Consider the following 17,215-nt stretch of genomic DNA (forward strand, 5'->3'; position numbering starts at 1 on the left):
GTGTTGCGGGGAGGGGAGGGATAAATTAGGAGCTTGGGATTAACATACACACACTGCTGTATATAAAACAGATAACCAACAAGGACCTACTGTATAGCACAGGGAACTCTACTCAGTATTCTGTAATAACCTACATGGGTAAAGAATCTGAAGAAGAATGAATATATGTATATGTATAACTGAATCACTTTCCTGTACACCTGAAACTAACACAACATTGTAAATCAGCTATACTCCAATAAAAAAATTTTCCCCAATAAAATTTTAAAAAATAAAAAATGGTGTTGGGGAAATTGCATTCCCCATTTTGCATTTTGCCACATGCAAAAGAATGAAACTGGATTGCTATCTTACCCATACACAAAAATTAACTCAAAATGGATTAAAGACTTGAAAGTAACACCTGAAATTATAAAACTCCAAAAAGAAAACATAGGGCGTAAGCTCCTTAACATTGGTCCTGGCAATGATTTTTTTTTTTTTGGATTTGAGAGCAAAAGCAACAAATGCAAAAAATAAACAAGTGGGACTACATCAAACTAAAAAGCTTCTGCACAGCAAAGGAAACCATCAACAAAATGAAAAGGCAAACTATGGAATGGGAGTAAATATTTGCAAATCATATATCTGATAAGGAGTTAATATCCAAAATATAGAAAGAACTCATACAATTCAATAGCAAACAAACAAACAAAAAACCCCAAAAACAAAAAACAACCTACAAACAAACAAACAACAAAAAACCCAATCTGATTAATAAATGGGCAGAGGATCTGAACAGACATTTTTCCAAAGAAGATATACAGATGGCCAACAGGTACATGAAAAGGTGCTCAACATCACTATCCATCAGGCAAATGCAAATCAAAATCACAACAAGATACTACCTTACCAAAAAGACAAGAGTAAGTGTTGGTAAGGATGTGGAGAACAGGGAACTCACGTGCACTATTAGTGCAGCCACTATGAAAAACTGTATAGAGATTCCTCAAAAAATTAAAAATAGAACTACTGGGAATTCCCTGACAGTCCAGTGGTTAGAACTCTGAACCTTCACTGCCAAAGGCCTGGATGGATCCCTGGTCATGGAATTAAGATCCCACAAGCCGCACGGCATGGCCTAAATAAATAAATAAATAAATAAATATTTTAAAATAAAAAACAGAACTACCAAATGATCCAGCAATTCTACTTCTGGGTATTTATCCAAAAGAAATGAAAACACTAACTTGAAAATATAATGCACCCCCATGTTCAATGCAGCATTATTTACAGTAGCCAAGACATGGAAACAACCTAAGTGTCTACTGATGGGTGAATGGATAAAGAAGATGTGAGATTATACATATACATACACACACACACACACACACATATACACACAGATAGACAGATATACTCATTCAGCCATAAAAAAGGAAATCTTTCCATTAGACAATATGGATGGAACTTGAGGGCATTATGCTGAGTGAAATGAGTCAGACAGAGAAAGACAAATATCATATGATCTTATTTACATGTGGAATCTAAAAAACAAACAAACAAGTAACAACTCATAGATACAGAGAACAGATTGGTGGTTGCTAGAGGCAGGCAGTTGGGGGAGGGTGGGGGGAGCAAAATGTCAAAATGTACAGACTCCCAGTTATGAAATATATAAGCCATAGGGATGTAATGTACAGCATGGCAACTACACTTAATACTGTACTGTTTATTTGAAAGTTACTAAGAGAGTAGATCTTAAAAGTTCTTATCACAAGAAAAAACAAATTTTAACTATGAACAGTGATGGGTGTAATTTACTTAGACTTATTATGCTCATCATTTCACAATATATACATCAAACATATCGAATCATTATGTTGTATACCTGAAACTAATATGTTATATGTCAATTATATCTAGAAAAACAGGGGACTTCCCTGGTGGCGCAGTGGTTAAGAATCCGCCTGCCAATGCAGGGGACATGGGTTCGAGTCCTGGTCCGGGAAGATCCCAACATGCCGTGGAGCAACTAAGCTCGTGCGCCACAACTACTGAGCCTGTGCTCTAGGGCCCATGAGCCACAGCTACTGAAGCCCGCGTGCCACAACTACTGAAGCCCCAGCACCTAGAGCCCATGCTCTGCAACAAGAGATGCCACAGAAATGAGGAGCCCGTACACCACAACGAAGAGTAGACCCCGCTTGCGCCAACTAAAGAAAGCCTGTGTGCAGCAACAAAGACCCAACACAGCCAAAAATAAATAATAAATTTATTTTTAAAAATAAAAAAACAAAAAGCAAAAAACCAGGGATGTTGAGCTTCTTTCAACTATTCTAAGCTAGGAAGTAGCATGGTTCACGGAAAGAAAGAAGGCTCTGGAGTCTAACGTGTTTTCAAATTTTGAATCTTCCGCATACTACTAGCGTGACCTTGGGCAAATTACTGGATCTCACTCAGCCTTAGGTTCTTCAACTACGAAGTGTGGGAAGTATCCCATACACATGGGGCTGTTGTGAGGATTAAAGAAAATAACCCATGTGAAGTACCTAACAAAAACCAGGCACTCAATATAAGGTCCAAACCTCTTGTTTATCCACTCCTGAGAGGGAGGTAAATTGTGACACCAGCCCAGGACAATGCCAACCTGACAGGAACTCCAGGGATGGACATGGGTCCACAATGGGCCCAGGTGAGTCCAGTATGAATTCTTGAGGTGTACAACAAGGCTGGTTTCAGGTCTGCTGGGGGCAGTTCTAAAATTCTATCCTTGGTTAGCCCCCAGGGGCTCTGAACTACTCTCATTCAAAGTGTAGGGGGTACGGGTAAGTAGCCTGAGATCTTCCAGAGTGGCCATGAACCAAAACCCAGCTGGCCTAAGAATGCTGGCCAAGTGTGTCTGTCCTGATTCACTAGTTATTACTATGGTTAGCTGCTAAGCCTGCCCTGGGCAAAGCCCACTGCTAGGTTTTAGCCTCGAAGGCCAGTTCTGACTTTGAACCGGTTGGCCTGGAGTTTGGTGTTTTGTGTTACAAATAAGACTTCCAGCTTTGCCCAGCCCTCCTGGAGTGACTGGTGCCTGAAGAATTTCTCATCATGTAAACACAACTCTCCTACAGCAGGCCTTTGAAAAGCTTCCGTGTCGATATTGTTTATTACGAAATAGTCTACCTTATTAGCTAGCAGCTCAAGAGGCTGGATTCAGGGCAAAAAGATGCAACAATATTTTTCTTAACTATGATAAGTTGGGAAGGAAGAGGAACTTTCAAAAGAACAAAGAAACAGTAGGCCCCTACATGTAATGATGTGAGAGAAAGACAGGACCATCTAATCCCAGGCATTCGGGTTGGCAGCTCCTCTATGAAACCGAGTCTGCAAGTGCTGGGACACCTAGGCAAGGTTGAAGCAGCCACTGGAAGGTGCCAAAAGCTACTGAATTGTCTTAACACTTGCAGTTTTCCTTCCTTACCTATAGGTTTCTCCTAAATCCCCAGGTTTCCCTAGCACTTGGAAACATTCATTTGCATTTCCTGAGAGTTCACAGAAAAGAGCTAGGTGACAGTTGAGGGGCCTCTCACCCAATGCCCCCTGCCCAGACTATGGTTTTTCAGAGGACCAGGCTGTCTCCAAGGCTCAGCCCCAGAATAACAGAGATCTCAGATGAACATAAGCTCCACGAGGACTTTAAACTCCAATTTGTAGAAGTGTGGTCTTCCTCCTGATGTCTTTCTAAAATATTACTCCCTTTCCCCATCCTAGGACACTACTTGAATTTAATCTGTCTTCCATATCTCAGGATCATCATTCAGAACAGAAACTACTGAACAGTACATGTTCAGATGCTACTGAGGGCAGAGTCAGGCTTTCCCTACGCTTCCTTAGGTGGTAATGATCTTAAATTCTACTCTTTTTATAGTTTCTCTATCTCCTCCCCAGTCAGCCTCTACTAGACTGTGCCAGATGCCAGCCTGTCTCTGGAAGTGCTTATAATCTGCTGTTTCTTTTCTGGTATGGTCTGGAAAAACAGATAAACTGGTTATGATTGTGCCTCAAATGAGGGCACACAGGTACAGGAAATTATGGGGGTTCTTACGAATAAAGGGAATGTGCTTTAGGGGGCAGGGAGTTTTGCCTATCCCCAGGGGCCAGAACTGTGCACTGGACAGCACCTGGTACTCAGTAGGCACACAGTAAATATCTATTGAATGAAAGGGGCACATGTCCATTTGTTCTCAACCAAACACAATTAGGAAGCCTCAACTATGTCAATTACTTCAGGCCTATTGAAGAGCAGAAGGAAGTGGGTGCTATCCCAACCCTAGGAGACCTTCCCACACTATTTCATAATTTCCCCTTCTACCTGCTAACACTTCCTTTTGAGAAACTAAGCCTGGAAAAGGGAAGAAATCACTACCGCAGACTGATAAGAGAACTGCAGTGGGAACTAAATATTATCCCCCCAGAGCCCACATCACAGAGGGGAATAATGAGTCATGAATTAGCAGCCACCCACTCAGCCCTTCCCGGGGCTCCATAACTGATTTCGCCACTCACAGCAACCTGAGCCCAGAGCAGGGAAAGGAGCCTGGAGCTGGGTCTCCCGCCATCTCCACTGCTTGGCGCCAGGCACACAACAGGGCCTCTGACAATCCACCTGCCTTCAGTTTCACCTCTTATAAGGAATGAACTCCTGACTCACACAAAAAAGCCAAGCACTAAGGGGTCCAATAAATATAAAATAGCCATCATTAAACTTAAAAGAAAAGTGCCCTACATAGAAGAGATCATTATTTTTTAAAAGGCTGCTATCCTTTCTTATAATAAAACTTGGAGCCAAGTAAGCAGTACAAGTAATTAAGCCCAGTTCTCAAAAGCCAGACTCGTAGGTCAGACTCAGATACGGAGGGCACACAGGGAGGTCACTCTATGTGACAACAGGTACTGAATGAACAAACCATGCCAGTGAATCAGCTAGGAAGCCATTACAGGCCCAGTTCCAGGCATGGGAACAGTCAGTAATCTAGGCCTGGGCAGTAATTTCTCCCTAAGCCTGGGGGAGGCAGACAGTTCCCTAAGCCTGGGGGAGGCAGACAGTTCCCCAACCCTGTACTAGCCACAACACCAGAGGTTATGTGACTGCCTGATGTCATAGGCAGGAAGTAAACCACAGAGCTCTAGGCACTTACCTGGAAGTCCCCTCTGCCTAAAAGATTGGCCACTTTCATTCCTTACAGCCTGTGGTCCACACTGCAACAGCACTACATAGAAATTCCCAAATTCCTGCGGAAACCAGACTGCTCCAAAGGCTCTGAGCAAGCAGGGTGCCAGCCACACCTCAGACCAGCACCCTTAGTTCAACATTCCCAAAATGTGGGCCTGCTGGTGGTAACGAGATGCTGGGGACACCCGGACCTCACACCAACATCTCTTGTAGTCTGCTAACCACGGCCCACAGTCCAGACTCAGGACAGTGACCTGTGCAGCCTGAACCAACTGAGATCATGCACAGGGCCTGGGCTGCTTCTCCCCATATGTTGCCCCTATGCACCCTAAAGGATCTGGATCCCCAGCCCATCCCTGAGGTCACTCTTCTGGTCCTCGTACCCCTCGGGCTCTCACCTCTGGGTCCCCCTTTAGCACTCCCAGTATCCCTTCCTGGGCCTCAACCCCTTCCCTGCCCTCCTTCTCAGTCCACTTCCCCAAGCCAGCTATCCACCTGGCGCACAGTCTACAGCCCTCCTCCTCCTCCAATGTCCCCTTCTCTCAGGCCCCGCCTCTCCCTCCCACCCTTACCCTAAGCAGGCTTACATCATGCTCAGACTCCAAAATCCTCACCTGCATTCTTCTATCAGGTTGGAGATTCCCACCCCTCAGATCTGTCAGATACCCTGGGTCTGGCAGCCCCTCACCTCTCCCCACAGCCTGCTGTCACTCTTAACCCCTGGAGACCTGGGTCCCTACCCCCAAAGCCACTCTCCTCTGCCCAGGTGCAGAACTCTTTCTCTCTGGGCCCTGGTACTCCCTACATCTCATTCTTTTTTCCCCTTAACACACTGGTTTCCTTTATAAACAAATTATATTAGTAAAAACAAGTGAGTCAATTTAGAGAAAAATAATAATAACCAAATAACAGTATTCAGGAACAGCAAAAATAGGGAAAGCAGCTATGCAAATGGAGAATATTTTGAATTCTACCTTAGCTGAAATGAAAACTCCACTGTGGTAGTTTTAACACAAATTTTAACATACTTCCTCAAGTTGTCCGGGTCGGCATAATACCCTTTGAGCTCACCCAGGTCGTGCAGCTTTACCCACAGAGTCAAATCTCTATCTGTGTCACAGATGGGAACACAAGGCTTTCTGGGGCCCACAGACCCATATCTTGTTACCCTAATTGCTCCTGAGGTGTGAGTCATGGAAAACAGCTCTGAAATAGGAGTAGAAAATGCAGGTTTGGGCAGGCGCTCTGCATTTACTAGCCACCTTATGCTGGGCAAATCAAACTCTGTCAGTGTCAGTCTTCTCATCTATAAATTGGAGCTAATAGTCCTTGCGTACCTCACACTCTTGTTTTTTTTTAAATTAATTTATTTATTTTTGGCTGTGCTGGGTCTTCGTTGCTGCGCACAGGCTTTCTCTAGTTGCGGCGAGCGGGGTCTACTCTTTGTTGTGGTGCGTGGGCTTCTCACTGTGGTGGCTGCTATTGCTGCGGAGCACGGGCTCTAGGTGTGTGGGCTTCAGTAGTTGTGGCACACGGGGTCAGTAGTTGTGGCTCACAGGCTCTAGAGCGCAGGCTCAGTAGTTGTGGCACATGGACTTAGCTGCTCCACAGCATGTGGAATCTTCCCAGACCAGGGCTGGAACCCATGTCCCCTGCATTGGCAGGCGGATTCTTAACCACTGCGCCACCAGGGAAGCCCCACACTCTTGTTTCTTTTTTTTTTTTAAGTTACAGATGCTTTTTTTTCTTTTTTTTTTGCGGTACGCGGGCCTCTCATTGTTGTGGCCTCTCCCGTTGCGGAGCATAGGCTCTGGACGTGCAGGCTCAGCAGCCATGGCTCACGGGCCTAGCCGCTCCGCGGCATGTGGGATCTGCCCGGACCAGGGCACGAACCCGTGTCGCCTGCATCGGCAGGCGGACTCTCAACCACTGCGCCACCAGAGAAGCCCTAGATTCTTATGTATTCTTTTTTTTTTTTAAATATTTTATTTATTTATTTATTTTTGGCTAGGATGGGTCTTTGTTGCTGCATGTGGCCTTTCTCTAGCTGTGGTGAGCGGGGGCTACTCTTCGTTGCAGTGCATGGGCTTCTCATTGTGGTGGCTTCTCTTGCTGCAGAGAAGCAAGGCTCTAGGTGCGTGGGCTTCAGTAGTTGCAGCACGCAGGCTCAGTAGTTGTGGCGAGCAGGCTCTAGAGTGCCAGCTCAGTAGTTGTGGTGCCCGGGCTTAGCTGCTCCGTGGCATGTGGGATCTTCCCGGACCGGGCTCGAACCCATGTGCCCTGCACTGGTAGGAGGATTCTTAACCACTGCACCACCAGGGAAGTCCTCACAGGCTTTGAAGATCACATCAAATGAGATAATTTATGTGAAAGCACTTTGGCGTCATGTAAATATGAGGTATTATCTTGAATGCTAATGAATAGCTTACCGCTTACAAACACAAATGAATCATTCCTTTTGACTTAACAGGCAGCCAAGGAACTTCAAAAATTCAGAGTTTCAGCCAGACAGACAAACCCAGGAATGAGTTAACCATCAGAGAGGTACAGAGAGGACTTGGAGGCCTGGCTCCTGGTCCCACACAGCGCTGGTCAGGCCCTTGGTGAATGAACGACAGCTGTCAAGTGAAACCAGGCTCACTGCCCAACCCTGAGGCCTCAGTGCCTGGTCTGGAGGTAAGAGGCTTTGAGAAAGGCTCCCACTGGAGACAGTGGACTGAGTCAGGCTCACCTCAAATCCAGAAATGGCCCCCAGATGCCCACAGAATCAAGTCCAACCACCCTAGGGCCTACAGGCCCAGAGATACCACATTTTTCAGATTCAACTCCTGCCACACCCTCAACAGACCCTAGGCAATGTCCTATTCCTTGTCATGCCAGGCACTTTGACTTCTACCCCTTCATGCCATTCCTTCAAGTCCTCTGTCCTCAAAAACTTATTCCCTTTTTTTTTTTTTTTTTTTTGCTGTACGAGGGCCTCTCACTGTTGTGGCCTCTCCCGTTGCGGAGCACAGGCTCCGGACGCACAGGCTCAGCGGCCATGGCTCACGGGTCCAGCCACTCTTTGGCGTGTGGTCTTCCCGGACCAGGGCACGAACCCGCGTCCCCCGCATCAGCACGCGGACTCTCAACCACTGCACCACCAGGGAAGCCCAAAAACTTATTCCTTTTAAATCTGTAAGAAACAATGTCAATGTATCACATTCTAGGGTATAACAGAAATAAGTGATTTAAATAAAGGTATTAGGGCTTCCCTGGTGGGAGCACAGTGGTTAAGAATCCTCCTGCCGGGCTTCGCTGGTGGCGCAGTGGTTGAGAGTCCGCCTCCCGACGCAGGGGACACGGGTTCGTGCCCCGGTCCGGGAAGATACCACATGCCGTGCAGCAACTAAGCCTATGCACCACAACTACTGAGCCTGCGCTCTAGAGCCCACAAGCCACAACTACTGAAGTCCGCGTGCCTAGAGCCTGTGCTCTGCAACAAGAGAAGCCACTCCAGTGAGAAGCCCACGCACCGCAATGAAGAGTAGCCCCCGCTGGCCACAACTAGAGAAAGCCCGCACAGCAACAGAGACACAACGCAGCCAAAAATAAATTAAATAAATAAATAAAAATAAAGTTCCCTTTAAAAAATAAATAAAGTTATTAGCTAACAAACAGGTAAAACAGCCTTTTCCTTAAAGCAATAATAAAATATAAACTGAAAAGGTGAAAATTAAGTTTCCATGGTAGTTTTCCTGGTAAATACATTTAAAACTTCAGTCTTCAAAAACAAAACAAAAAAAAAAACTTCAGTCTTCAAACAGTTGATCAAAATGCATTTTCAGGGCTTCCCTGGTGGCGCAGTGGTTGAGAGTCCGCCTGCCGATGCAGGGGACACGGGTTCGTGCCCCGGCCCGGGAAGATCCCACATGCTGCGGAGCGGCTGGGCCCGTGAGCCATGGCCACTGAGCCTGCGCGTCTGGAGCCTGTGCTCTGCAACGGGAGAGGCCACAACAGTGAGAGGCCCGCGTACCGCAAAAAACAAAAAACAAAAACAAAAACAAACAAACAAACAAAAAAAAATGCATTTTCAAGCTTCACCAAGTAATACCTGCCAAGATACAGTGAGTTATGTACCCTTCAAAGGGCTTCAAATGAAAGGCAAGGCTGCTACAGACAGGAGAGAAATTCACGTGTCAACTGCAGAGCAGTGGAAGGAATATTAAACCGGGGCTCCAGTCTGACCCAACACTCACTCACTGGGTGATCTCAGCAAGTTCCATAGCCTCTTTGGATCTCCATGCTCCTGTCTATAAAATGAAGAAAGTAAATGACCATGATGATCCCTTTTAACCCTGCTGTGATATATTCTTTTCTCTTCTCAAGGTCTTGCACAAAAACACCTCCTCAGGGGAAGTCTTCCATGATCCTGCCAATCATATGAATCTTGTCTTCCTCTTTATTCTGACAGCATTTTCCTTATATACTTTTATTCCACCTCTTTCACTCTACCTCAGAATTCATTCTTTACTATATTGTGTGAGCTGTCAGAAAGCAGAAGTGATGTCTTCTTCAGCTCTGAAGTCCCACCATGCCTACAGAGTCCCTTGTCCATGGTGACATACTCCATTCATTTGTAGATTTGAACTGAATAGTGAACTCTGCTGATCCTCAATTTTGTTCTACCTGATGCCCCACCGCCTTTCTACCCTGACCACTGCCTTGGTTGAGAATCACTGGTGTAGTGTGAGGTGAATCAGCACTGGTCTATCAGGACTGGAATGAGTGAGAAGGTGTGAGGAGTGGAGGATAAACTTAGACATGAGTTTGGGAGATGTGCATTGGACATTAGCACTTACAGTGTAAGGAAGGTGGAGCAACAATGAAAACAGCATGAGGGAACTTGTAGTGAGTCTGTGCCAAGTGCCTTGCCAAGTGTTTTGCCTGGACTGAGCCTCATAACAAGGCCGGCGAAGAGGGACTGCCACCGTTCCCATTTCGCAGACATGGAAGCCAAGGCACACAGAGGTTAAATATTTGCTCAAGGTCACAAACTAGGTAAGTCATGGAGCCAATATCCAGTCAGACTGCCTCTAAAGTCCACTTTCTTAACTGTCACTGGTGATAAGTACAAAGATGATTATAAACGCACATTTAGAATTCCCAACATTGCTCAAGGCTCTGTATTATGATTTCCATCCATTCTCAACACACGGTAGATGTAACAAACAACGACTCTTGGCCTTACTTGTTAAGATTAGTTATAAAAGTTGTCATTTTCTACATGAGTTACACTCTCTAGGAAATCACCATCTGATTAGAAAGCATCACCTTCTAGAATTATCAACTTTGACCTCTGCATTTCAAAATGATGGACCACAAAAGCAAGAGACAGAGAGGCTGGAAACAGACACGATGGGGTGACCCTCCAGGAACTGCTCTCTTCACATTTGTATCCCTAGCACCAGGCTCTGCGACAGGCACACAGTAGGTAGGCACTTAAAAGTTTGTGGAATCGAATGGTGTTTGTGGGAAATGTTTCTACCCTCCTCGAAAACACAGATGAAGAAAGAGAAAAACAAAAGAGGCAGGGAGAACACTGTAAAGTTCATTTAATGAACTGTGGGACCTGCTCTGTGTGTGTGTGTGTGTGTGTGTGTGTGTGTGTGTGCGCGCGCGCGCGCGCACAAGGCACCAGGCACACAGCATGCTGTTTTCGAGAGCCAGGATGGGAACTGCCAGCTGAGAGATGGGGTGATCTCCTGCCTACCCAGTGGGAGTATAAGATGGCACCACTTTTCTGAAAGACAATTTTGAAAAAGCTTTTAAATACATTTACTTTTGGTAAATATATTTGATTGGTCTAGTAATTTCACTTTGCCACAAAGTATGACTGCATAAGAAAGTAATAATACATATTCAATCATTCAACAAGGATTGACTGAACACCTATCAAGGGCCAGGCATTGTTCTAGGTGCTAGACACATAGCAGTAAACATAAAAGCGTAAGCCTCTTCCTTCCTGGATTTTTTACATTCTAATGGGGGAGACCACTGGTAAGCAAATGGGCATGTAATACAACGTGTAGTAATTAGATGTACGACTTCTGAAAGCCTTTGAGAGGGTAGGGGGTGATACTTGAATGGAAATCTGAATAAGGTGTGGGAGTGAGATATACAACTACCAGGAAAGAGATGTTCTAAACAGAAGGACTAGCAAATGTAAAGGCCATGAAGCAGTAATGTGTTAGGTGAGTTTGAAAAAATATCACTGGAGGCCTCTTTCATATCCATTAGGATGGTTATTATCCAAAACACCGAAAATAACAAGTGGTGGGAAGAATGTGGAGAAACTGGAACGACTGAGCATTTGTTGTAGAAATGTGCGATGGTGCGGCTGCTGTGGAAGGCAGTATGGCAGGCAGTTCCTCAAAACATTAAACATAGAATTTTAATGATACAGCAATTACACTGTGGGATACATACCCAAAAGAACTGAAAGCAGGACTCGAACAGATATTCATACACTCATGTTCCTAATAGCACCATTCACAACAACTAAAAGGTTGAAACAACCCAAATGTCCATCAAAAGATGAAGAGAGAAACAGAATGTGTATATACATATGGTGAAATATTATTCAGCCTTAAAAAGAAAGGAAATTCTGATCCATTCAACAAAATGGATGAAACCTGAAAACATTACATTAAGTGAAATAAGCCAGATATAAAAAAACAAATACTATATATTTGCATGTTGTATGAGGTACATAAAATAGTCAAGTTCATAGAGAAGAAAGGTAAAATAGTAGTTACCAGGGGCTGAGGGGAGAAGAGAATAGGGAGTCAACGTTTAAAGTTATGGAACTTCAGTTTGGGATGATGGAAAAGTTCTGGAGATGGATAGTGGTGATGGTTGCATATCAATGTAAATATACTTAATGCCACTGAATTGTACACTAAAAAAAATGTTTAAATGGAAAATTTCATGTTATGTATATTTCACCACAATTAAAAAAAAATTATAGGACTGATGTGGCTGGAGCCCGGTGAGCAAGGGAAGAGTGGTAGGGAACATGCAAGAGAGGCATTGAGGGCCCCAAGGGCCAGGGAGGGCCTTCAGGCTTCATTCTAACACCGATGAGAAGCCCCTGGGGAGCTGGGAGCAGAGGTAACACAATCTGATTTACCATCTAAAGGCTCACTCTGGCTGCTGTGCGAAGAGGCTCAAGGGGGCAAGAACAGAACTAGGAAAAGGATTAGAAGGCCATTGCAGTCATCTAAATAATCCCTGAGATTAATTCAGAATCTCTTCAAGGTTTGCAAGTGGCATTAATCCATGACCTACTCTTCATCTTGGCAGGCTCTAGGGCCCGGCCCTGTCCTGTGTGTGTGCGCACATACGCGCACACAGGCACATGTGCATTAGCACATAAGAACCTGGGGCTTACTGCCTGAGATTCTAGGAGGAGACTGGATTCCTGGGGCGTTATCCTCTCCCCCGGAGAACTTCCACACCAAACCTGGGTCCTCAACTCAAAGCTTTCCTACAAGAAAATGATACCTTGCCCCACCCGTCTCCCTTAGGGCTGGATGGGGAACAAAAACATCTACCTTTGGGACTTGCTGACTCTCTAAATTCCCGTGACATATGTTCTTCTTTGTTTTTATTCTGTTTTGGTTGGTTGTTTTTATTGTAAAACATATATAAAATAAAATATATATTAACATAAAAGTTACCATTTTAACCGTTTTTAAGTGTATAGTTCTATGACATTAAGTACATTAATATTGTGCAACCATTACCACCGTAAGTCTCCAGGACTTTTTTCATCTTGTAAAGCTGAAACTCTGTACCATTTAAACACTAACTCCTCATTCCACACTCACTCTCCTGCCCCCGGAAACTACCATTCTACTTTGTGAATCTGACTACTCTTAGGAATCTTGTACAAGAGGAACCATATAATATTTGTCCATTTGTGACTAGCTTATTTCACTCAACATCATACCCTCAAGTTTCATCCATATTGTAGCATGTGTCAGAATGTCCTTCCTTTTCAAGGATGAATAATATTCCATTGTATGTATATACCACATTTTGTTTAACCATTCATTTGTTGATGGCCACTTTGGCTGCTCCCACCTTTTGGCTATTGTGAATTATGCCACTATGAACATGGGTGTACAAATATGTTTGAGGGACTTCCCTGGTGGTGCAGTGGTTAAGAATTCGCTTGCCAATGCAGGGGACACAGGTTTGATCCCTGGCCCGGGAAGATCCCACATGCCGCAGAGCAACTAAGCCCATGCGCCACAACTACTGAGCCTGTGCTCCAGAGCCTGCGAACCACAACTACTGAGCCTGCGTGCCTAGAGCCCGTGCTCTGCAACAAGAGAAGCCACCCCGGTGAGAAGTCCACACACCGCAGCAAAGAGTAGCCCCCGCTCTCCACAACTAGAGAAAGCCCGTGTGCAGCAATGAAGACCCAACACAGCCTAAAGTAAATAAAATAAATAAAAAACAAATATCTGTTTGAGTTCATTTCTTTTGGGTATATACCCAGAAGTGAAATTGCTGGATCATATTGTAATTCTATGTTTAATTTTTTGAGGAATTGTCATACTGTTTTCCACAGCAGCTGCACCACAAGCAATGTACAAGGGTTCTAATTTCTCCACATCCTCACCAACACTAGTAACTTTCTGTTTTTGTTTTTCTTTAATAGCCATCCTAATGAGTATGAAGTGGTATCTCACTGTGGTTTTCATTTGCATTTATCTAATGACCAGTGGTACTGAACATCTTTTCATGTATTTATTGGTCATTTATATATGTTCTTTGAAGAAATGTCTATTCAAGTCCTTTGCCTATTTTTTAATTGAGTTATTCGGTTTTTTGTTGTTGAGTTGTGGTTGTTTTTTTACAATCGTTTTAACATGAAAAACCATTCTCGGCTCATGGCTCATTAAAAACCAGGTCATGGGCCATTTGACCCCTGAAGTCATAGTTTGCCCAACTCCCTCGTTTTACATTTGAGGAAAGTCAGGCTCTGAATGAGGCCCCAGATCTCCTGATTCTCAAGCCAAGTTGTTCCAGTGGGCTCTTAGCTGCTACTTCCTTCATTCAACAAATATTTATTGAGAGCCTACTCTGTGCCAGTCACCAGGAAGGGGATGCTACAGAAGTGAATGGACCAGACCTGCTCCTCAGAGCTAAGAGTACAGAGGGGAGTAAGGCATGAGATAAATAATCACACAAATGAATATATGCTTGCAAACTGATATAAGTGCTGGAAAGGAGAAGTGGCTGCTATGAAAGTACAATAGGCAAGGCCTCTCTGAGGAAGTGCCATTTAAGCTGAGTTCTGAAAGCCAAGTAAAAGTAACCCAGGTTAACAGAAGGGGAGAAAGAGTGTTCTCGGCAGAGGGAAAAGCATGTAAGAAGGGGTAAGAAATTCTATTGCATGTTTTATTAAAAGTGCAATAGGGTTTTAAAGGAGCACCAAGATTATTCCATTTTCCGTGAGTAGAACAAATTGGAGGAGTGCAACAGAGTGGAATAGAATAGACTGGAAGCAGGGAAATGAGTTGGCAGGCCACTCTAATCATTCAGATGGAAGTTGATGGGCATTTGGGCTGGAGCGGTGGTGGTGGAGATGGAGATTAATGAACAGGTTTGGAGATTATTTGAGAAGTGAATTCATTAGGACCTGGTGATGGACTAGATGCAAGAGTGAGAGGATAGGGAGGTATCAAGAATGATTCCACGGGACTTCCCTGGTGGTCCAGTGGTAAAAAATCCGCCTTCCAATGCAAGGGACGTGGGTTCGACCCCTGGTCAGGGAACTGAGATCCCATATGCCGCAGAGCAGCAAAGCCCGCACATCACGACTACTGAGCTCGCACACCTCAACAAGTTGCAACTACAGAGCCCATGCGCTCTGGACCCCACGCACCACAACTAGAGAGAGAAAACCTGAACACCACAACTAGAGAGAAAGCCCGCGCGCCACAACTAGAGAGAAAACCCGCACACCACAACTAGAGAGAAAGCCCACGCGCCTCAAAGAAAGATCCCACACGCCTCAATGAAGACCTCGCATGCCACCACAACTCAAAAGACCCAACGCTGCCAAAATAAATAAATAAATATTTCAAAAATCTTTTAAAAAAAAAGTCTTCTCACCTACCCCTTATCTCACCTGAGTGAAAACTGAATCCCAACCTCACTGTGCTGCTTAGACCTTGGCCTCTTGCCTAGACAACAGCCCCACCTGACCCCCTAGTGGCAGCTCCTCTATCCATCCCCTACTTGTGTCCTTTCTGCACACTGATGTTGAATATTTTCTTTAAAATCTGATTATGTCGGGCTTCCCTGGTGGCGCAGTGGTTGAGAGTCCGCCTGCCTATGCAGGGGACGCGGGTTCGTGCCCTGGTCCGGGAGGATCCCACGTGCCGCGGAGCGGCGGGGCCCGTGAGCCATGGCCGCTGAGCCTGTGCGTCCGGAGCCTGTGCTCCGCAACGAGAGAGGCCACAGTAGTGAGAGGCCCGCATACCAAAAAAAAAAAAAAAAAAAAAAATCTGATTATGTCACTTCTCTGATTAATATATACATCAGTGGCTCTTAATTGCCTTCCTCAGGAGTTCTCAACTTCGAGGTTCCAACACACTGGCTAGATCTGGTGTGAAGTGTCCAAAGTAATTTCTCACTATTAACGAAGTACTAATTAAACAATTTACAAATGTAGAACACTTAGAATAGTGTCCAGCACATAGTAAGTATTATATAGGTGTTAGGCATTATTAATAGTGAAAATTTAAGACTTATGAGATAGGTGTAACAGATGCTTTTGGTGCTGTGTATACATCCCCATGGCCCACTTCTGATTTCAGCTGCAGCTGCAGGGAACAGTTCTGTACAGGCTGACAGTATCCCTCCTCAAGGGCCCTATGGGTCTCCCTGCTTTTCTGCCCCAGAGCTTCCTCTTCTCACAAGCTCTGCCGATGAGCAGAGCAGCCTGGAGGTACAGGGGCATCTGCAGGCATTAATTTCCATCTGGTGACTTATCTGCCTCCCCTTCTTACACTGCTACAGCTACCACCATAATCCAGGAGAAAGTAACATAAATCTTAATTACAGCTTGATCAGTGTCCCACTCCCTGACACATCTATCAACGCCTTCCCGTGAAACTCTAGGTCATCTGCCTTATCCTTCTGATCCTCCTGCTTTTGGCCCACTAGCACATGGTGAGAGGGCAACACCTGAGCATCTGCTACTTGAAAAGAGTCAAAGGGGATGTAAAAAGAAAATAGAGGTGGCAGAGTCATAGGTCACACTGCCAACGGAGGGTATGAAAAAGGAATGGAGGAGCCTTGAGACCTGGCCTTTCTTCCGCCCTAGGCTCTAAGCAGAGTTAAATCAGCCAGCAAGAGAGAGACAATGAAGCTCCCCCTGCCACAGTTTAGATAGAAGCGGAATCGAAGGCTGACACTGCGCAGGCGCAGGAAGTAGGCTAGGGTTGTCTCACAGACTCACCCGCGGCCCCTTCTAGACAAGGGTCACGGGGAGAGCACAGTACAGTTCCCCGCGCTAGGAGCCTCCCTCTCGTGCCCCCTCTTCCTCGTGAGGCCCTCAGACCATTCAGGAAAGGTCTGGGAACCCACCTGAGGCCGTCGGGCCGCCCCTCGCTCCCCACTCAGGGCCCGGCCGAACGTGGAAAGCTGATGGTGCCAGCCTCGGGCGAGGCGCCAAGACGGGAAAGCACGCCAGGTCGCTCGGGATCGGCCCTCCTCGCCCCAGTTCTCACCTCTTTGTCCGTCGCCTTCTCCTCGATACCTAATAACGCGTACAGGTCCATCTGTAAGAGCTCCTTGGTCACCGCCATGGTTCCAACCCTGACTGGATTAGTACCACAACTCCCAAGAGCCTAAGCGTATGGGGAGTCCCGGGGACTATCGACCCCAAGCCTGAGGAAGGCGCTTAGCCTCCTGGGAAATGTCGTGATCTGAACTAGGCTTGACTGCCTC

The 17,215-nt window shown here is 45.4% G+C and overlaps 1 protein-coding gene across 2 annotated transcripts in view; it reads right to left on the reverse strand.

The window, feature by feature from the left end:
• DNAJC17 (DnaJ heat shock protein family (Hsp40) member C17) overlaps positions 1-17,097 on the reverse strand; it is a 38,517-nt gene extending 21,420 nt beyond the window's left edge. For both annotated transcript variants that reach the window (XM_079913715.1, XM_079913714.1), the window contains exon 1: positions 16,996-17,097. In XM_079913715.1, the coding sequence (XP_079769841.1) occupies positions 16,996-17,073 (78 nt within the window). In that variant the 5' untranslated portion in view covers positions 17,074-17,097. The remainder of the gene's footprint in view (positions 1-16,995) is intronic.
• Positions 17,098-17,215: the final 118 nt, after the last annotated feature.

This window comes from Stenella coeruleoalba (genome assembly GCF_951394435.1).
Source record: "Stenella coeruleoalba genome assembly, chromosome: 2".
In the NCBI taxonomy this organism is placed as follows: domain Eukaryota; kingdom Metazoa; phylum Chordata; class Mammalia; order Artiodactyla; family Delphinidae; genus Stenella; species Stenella coeruleoalba.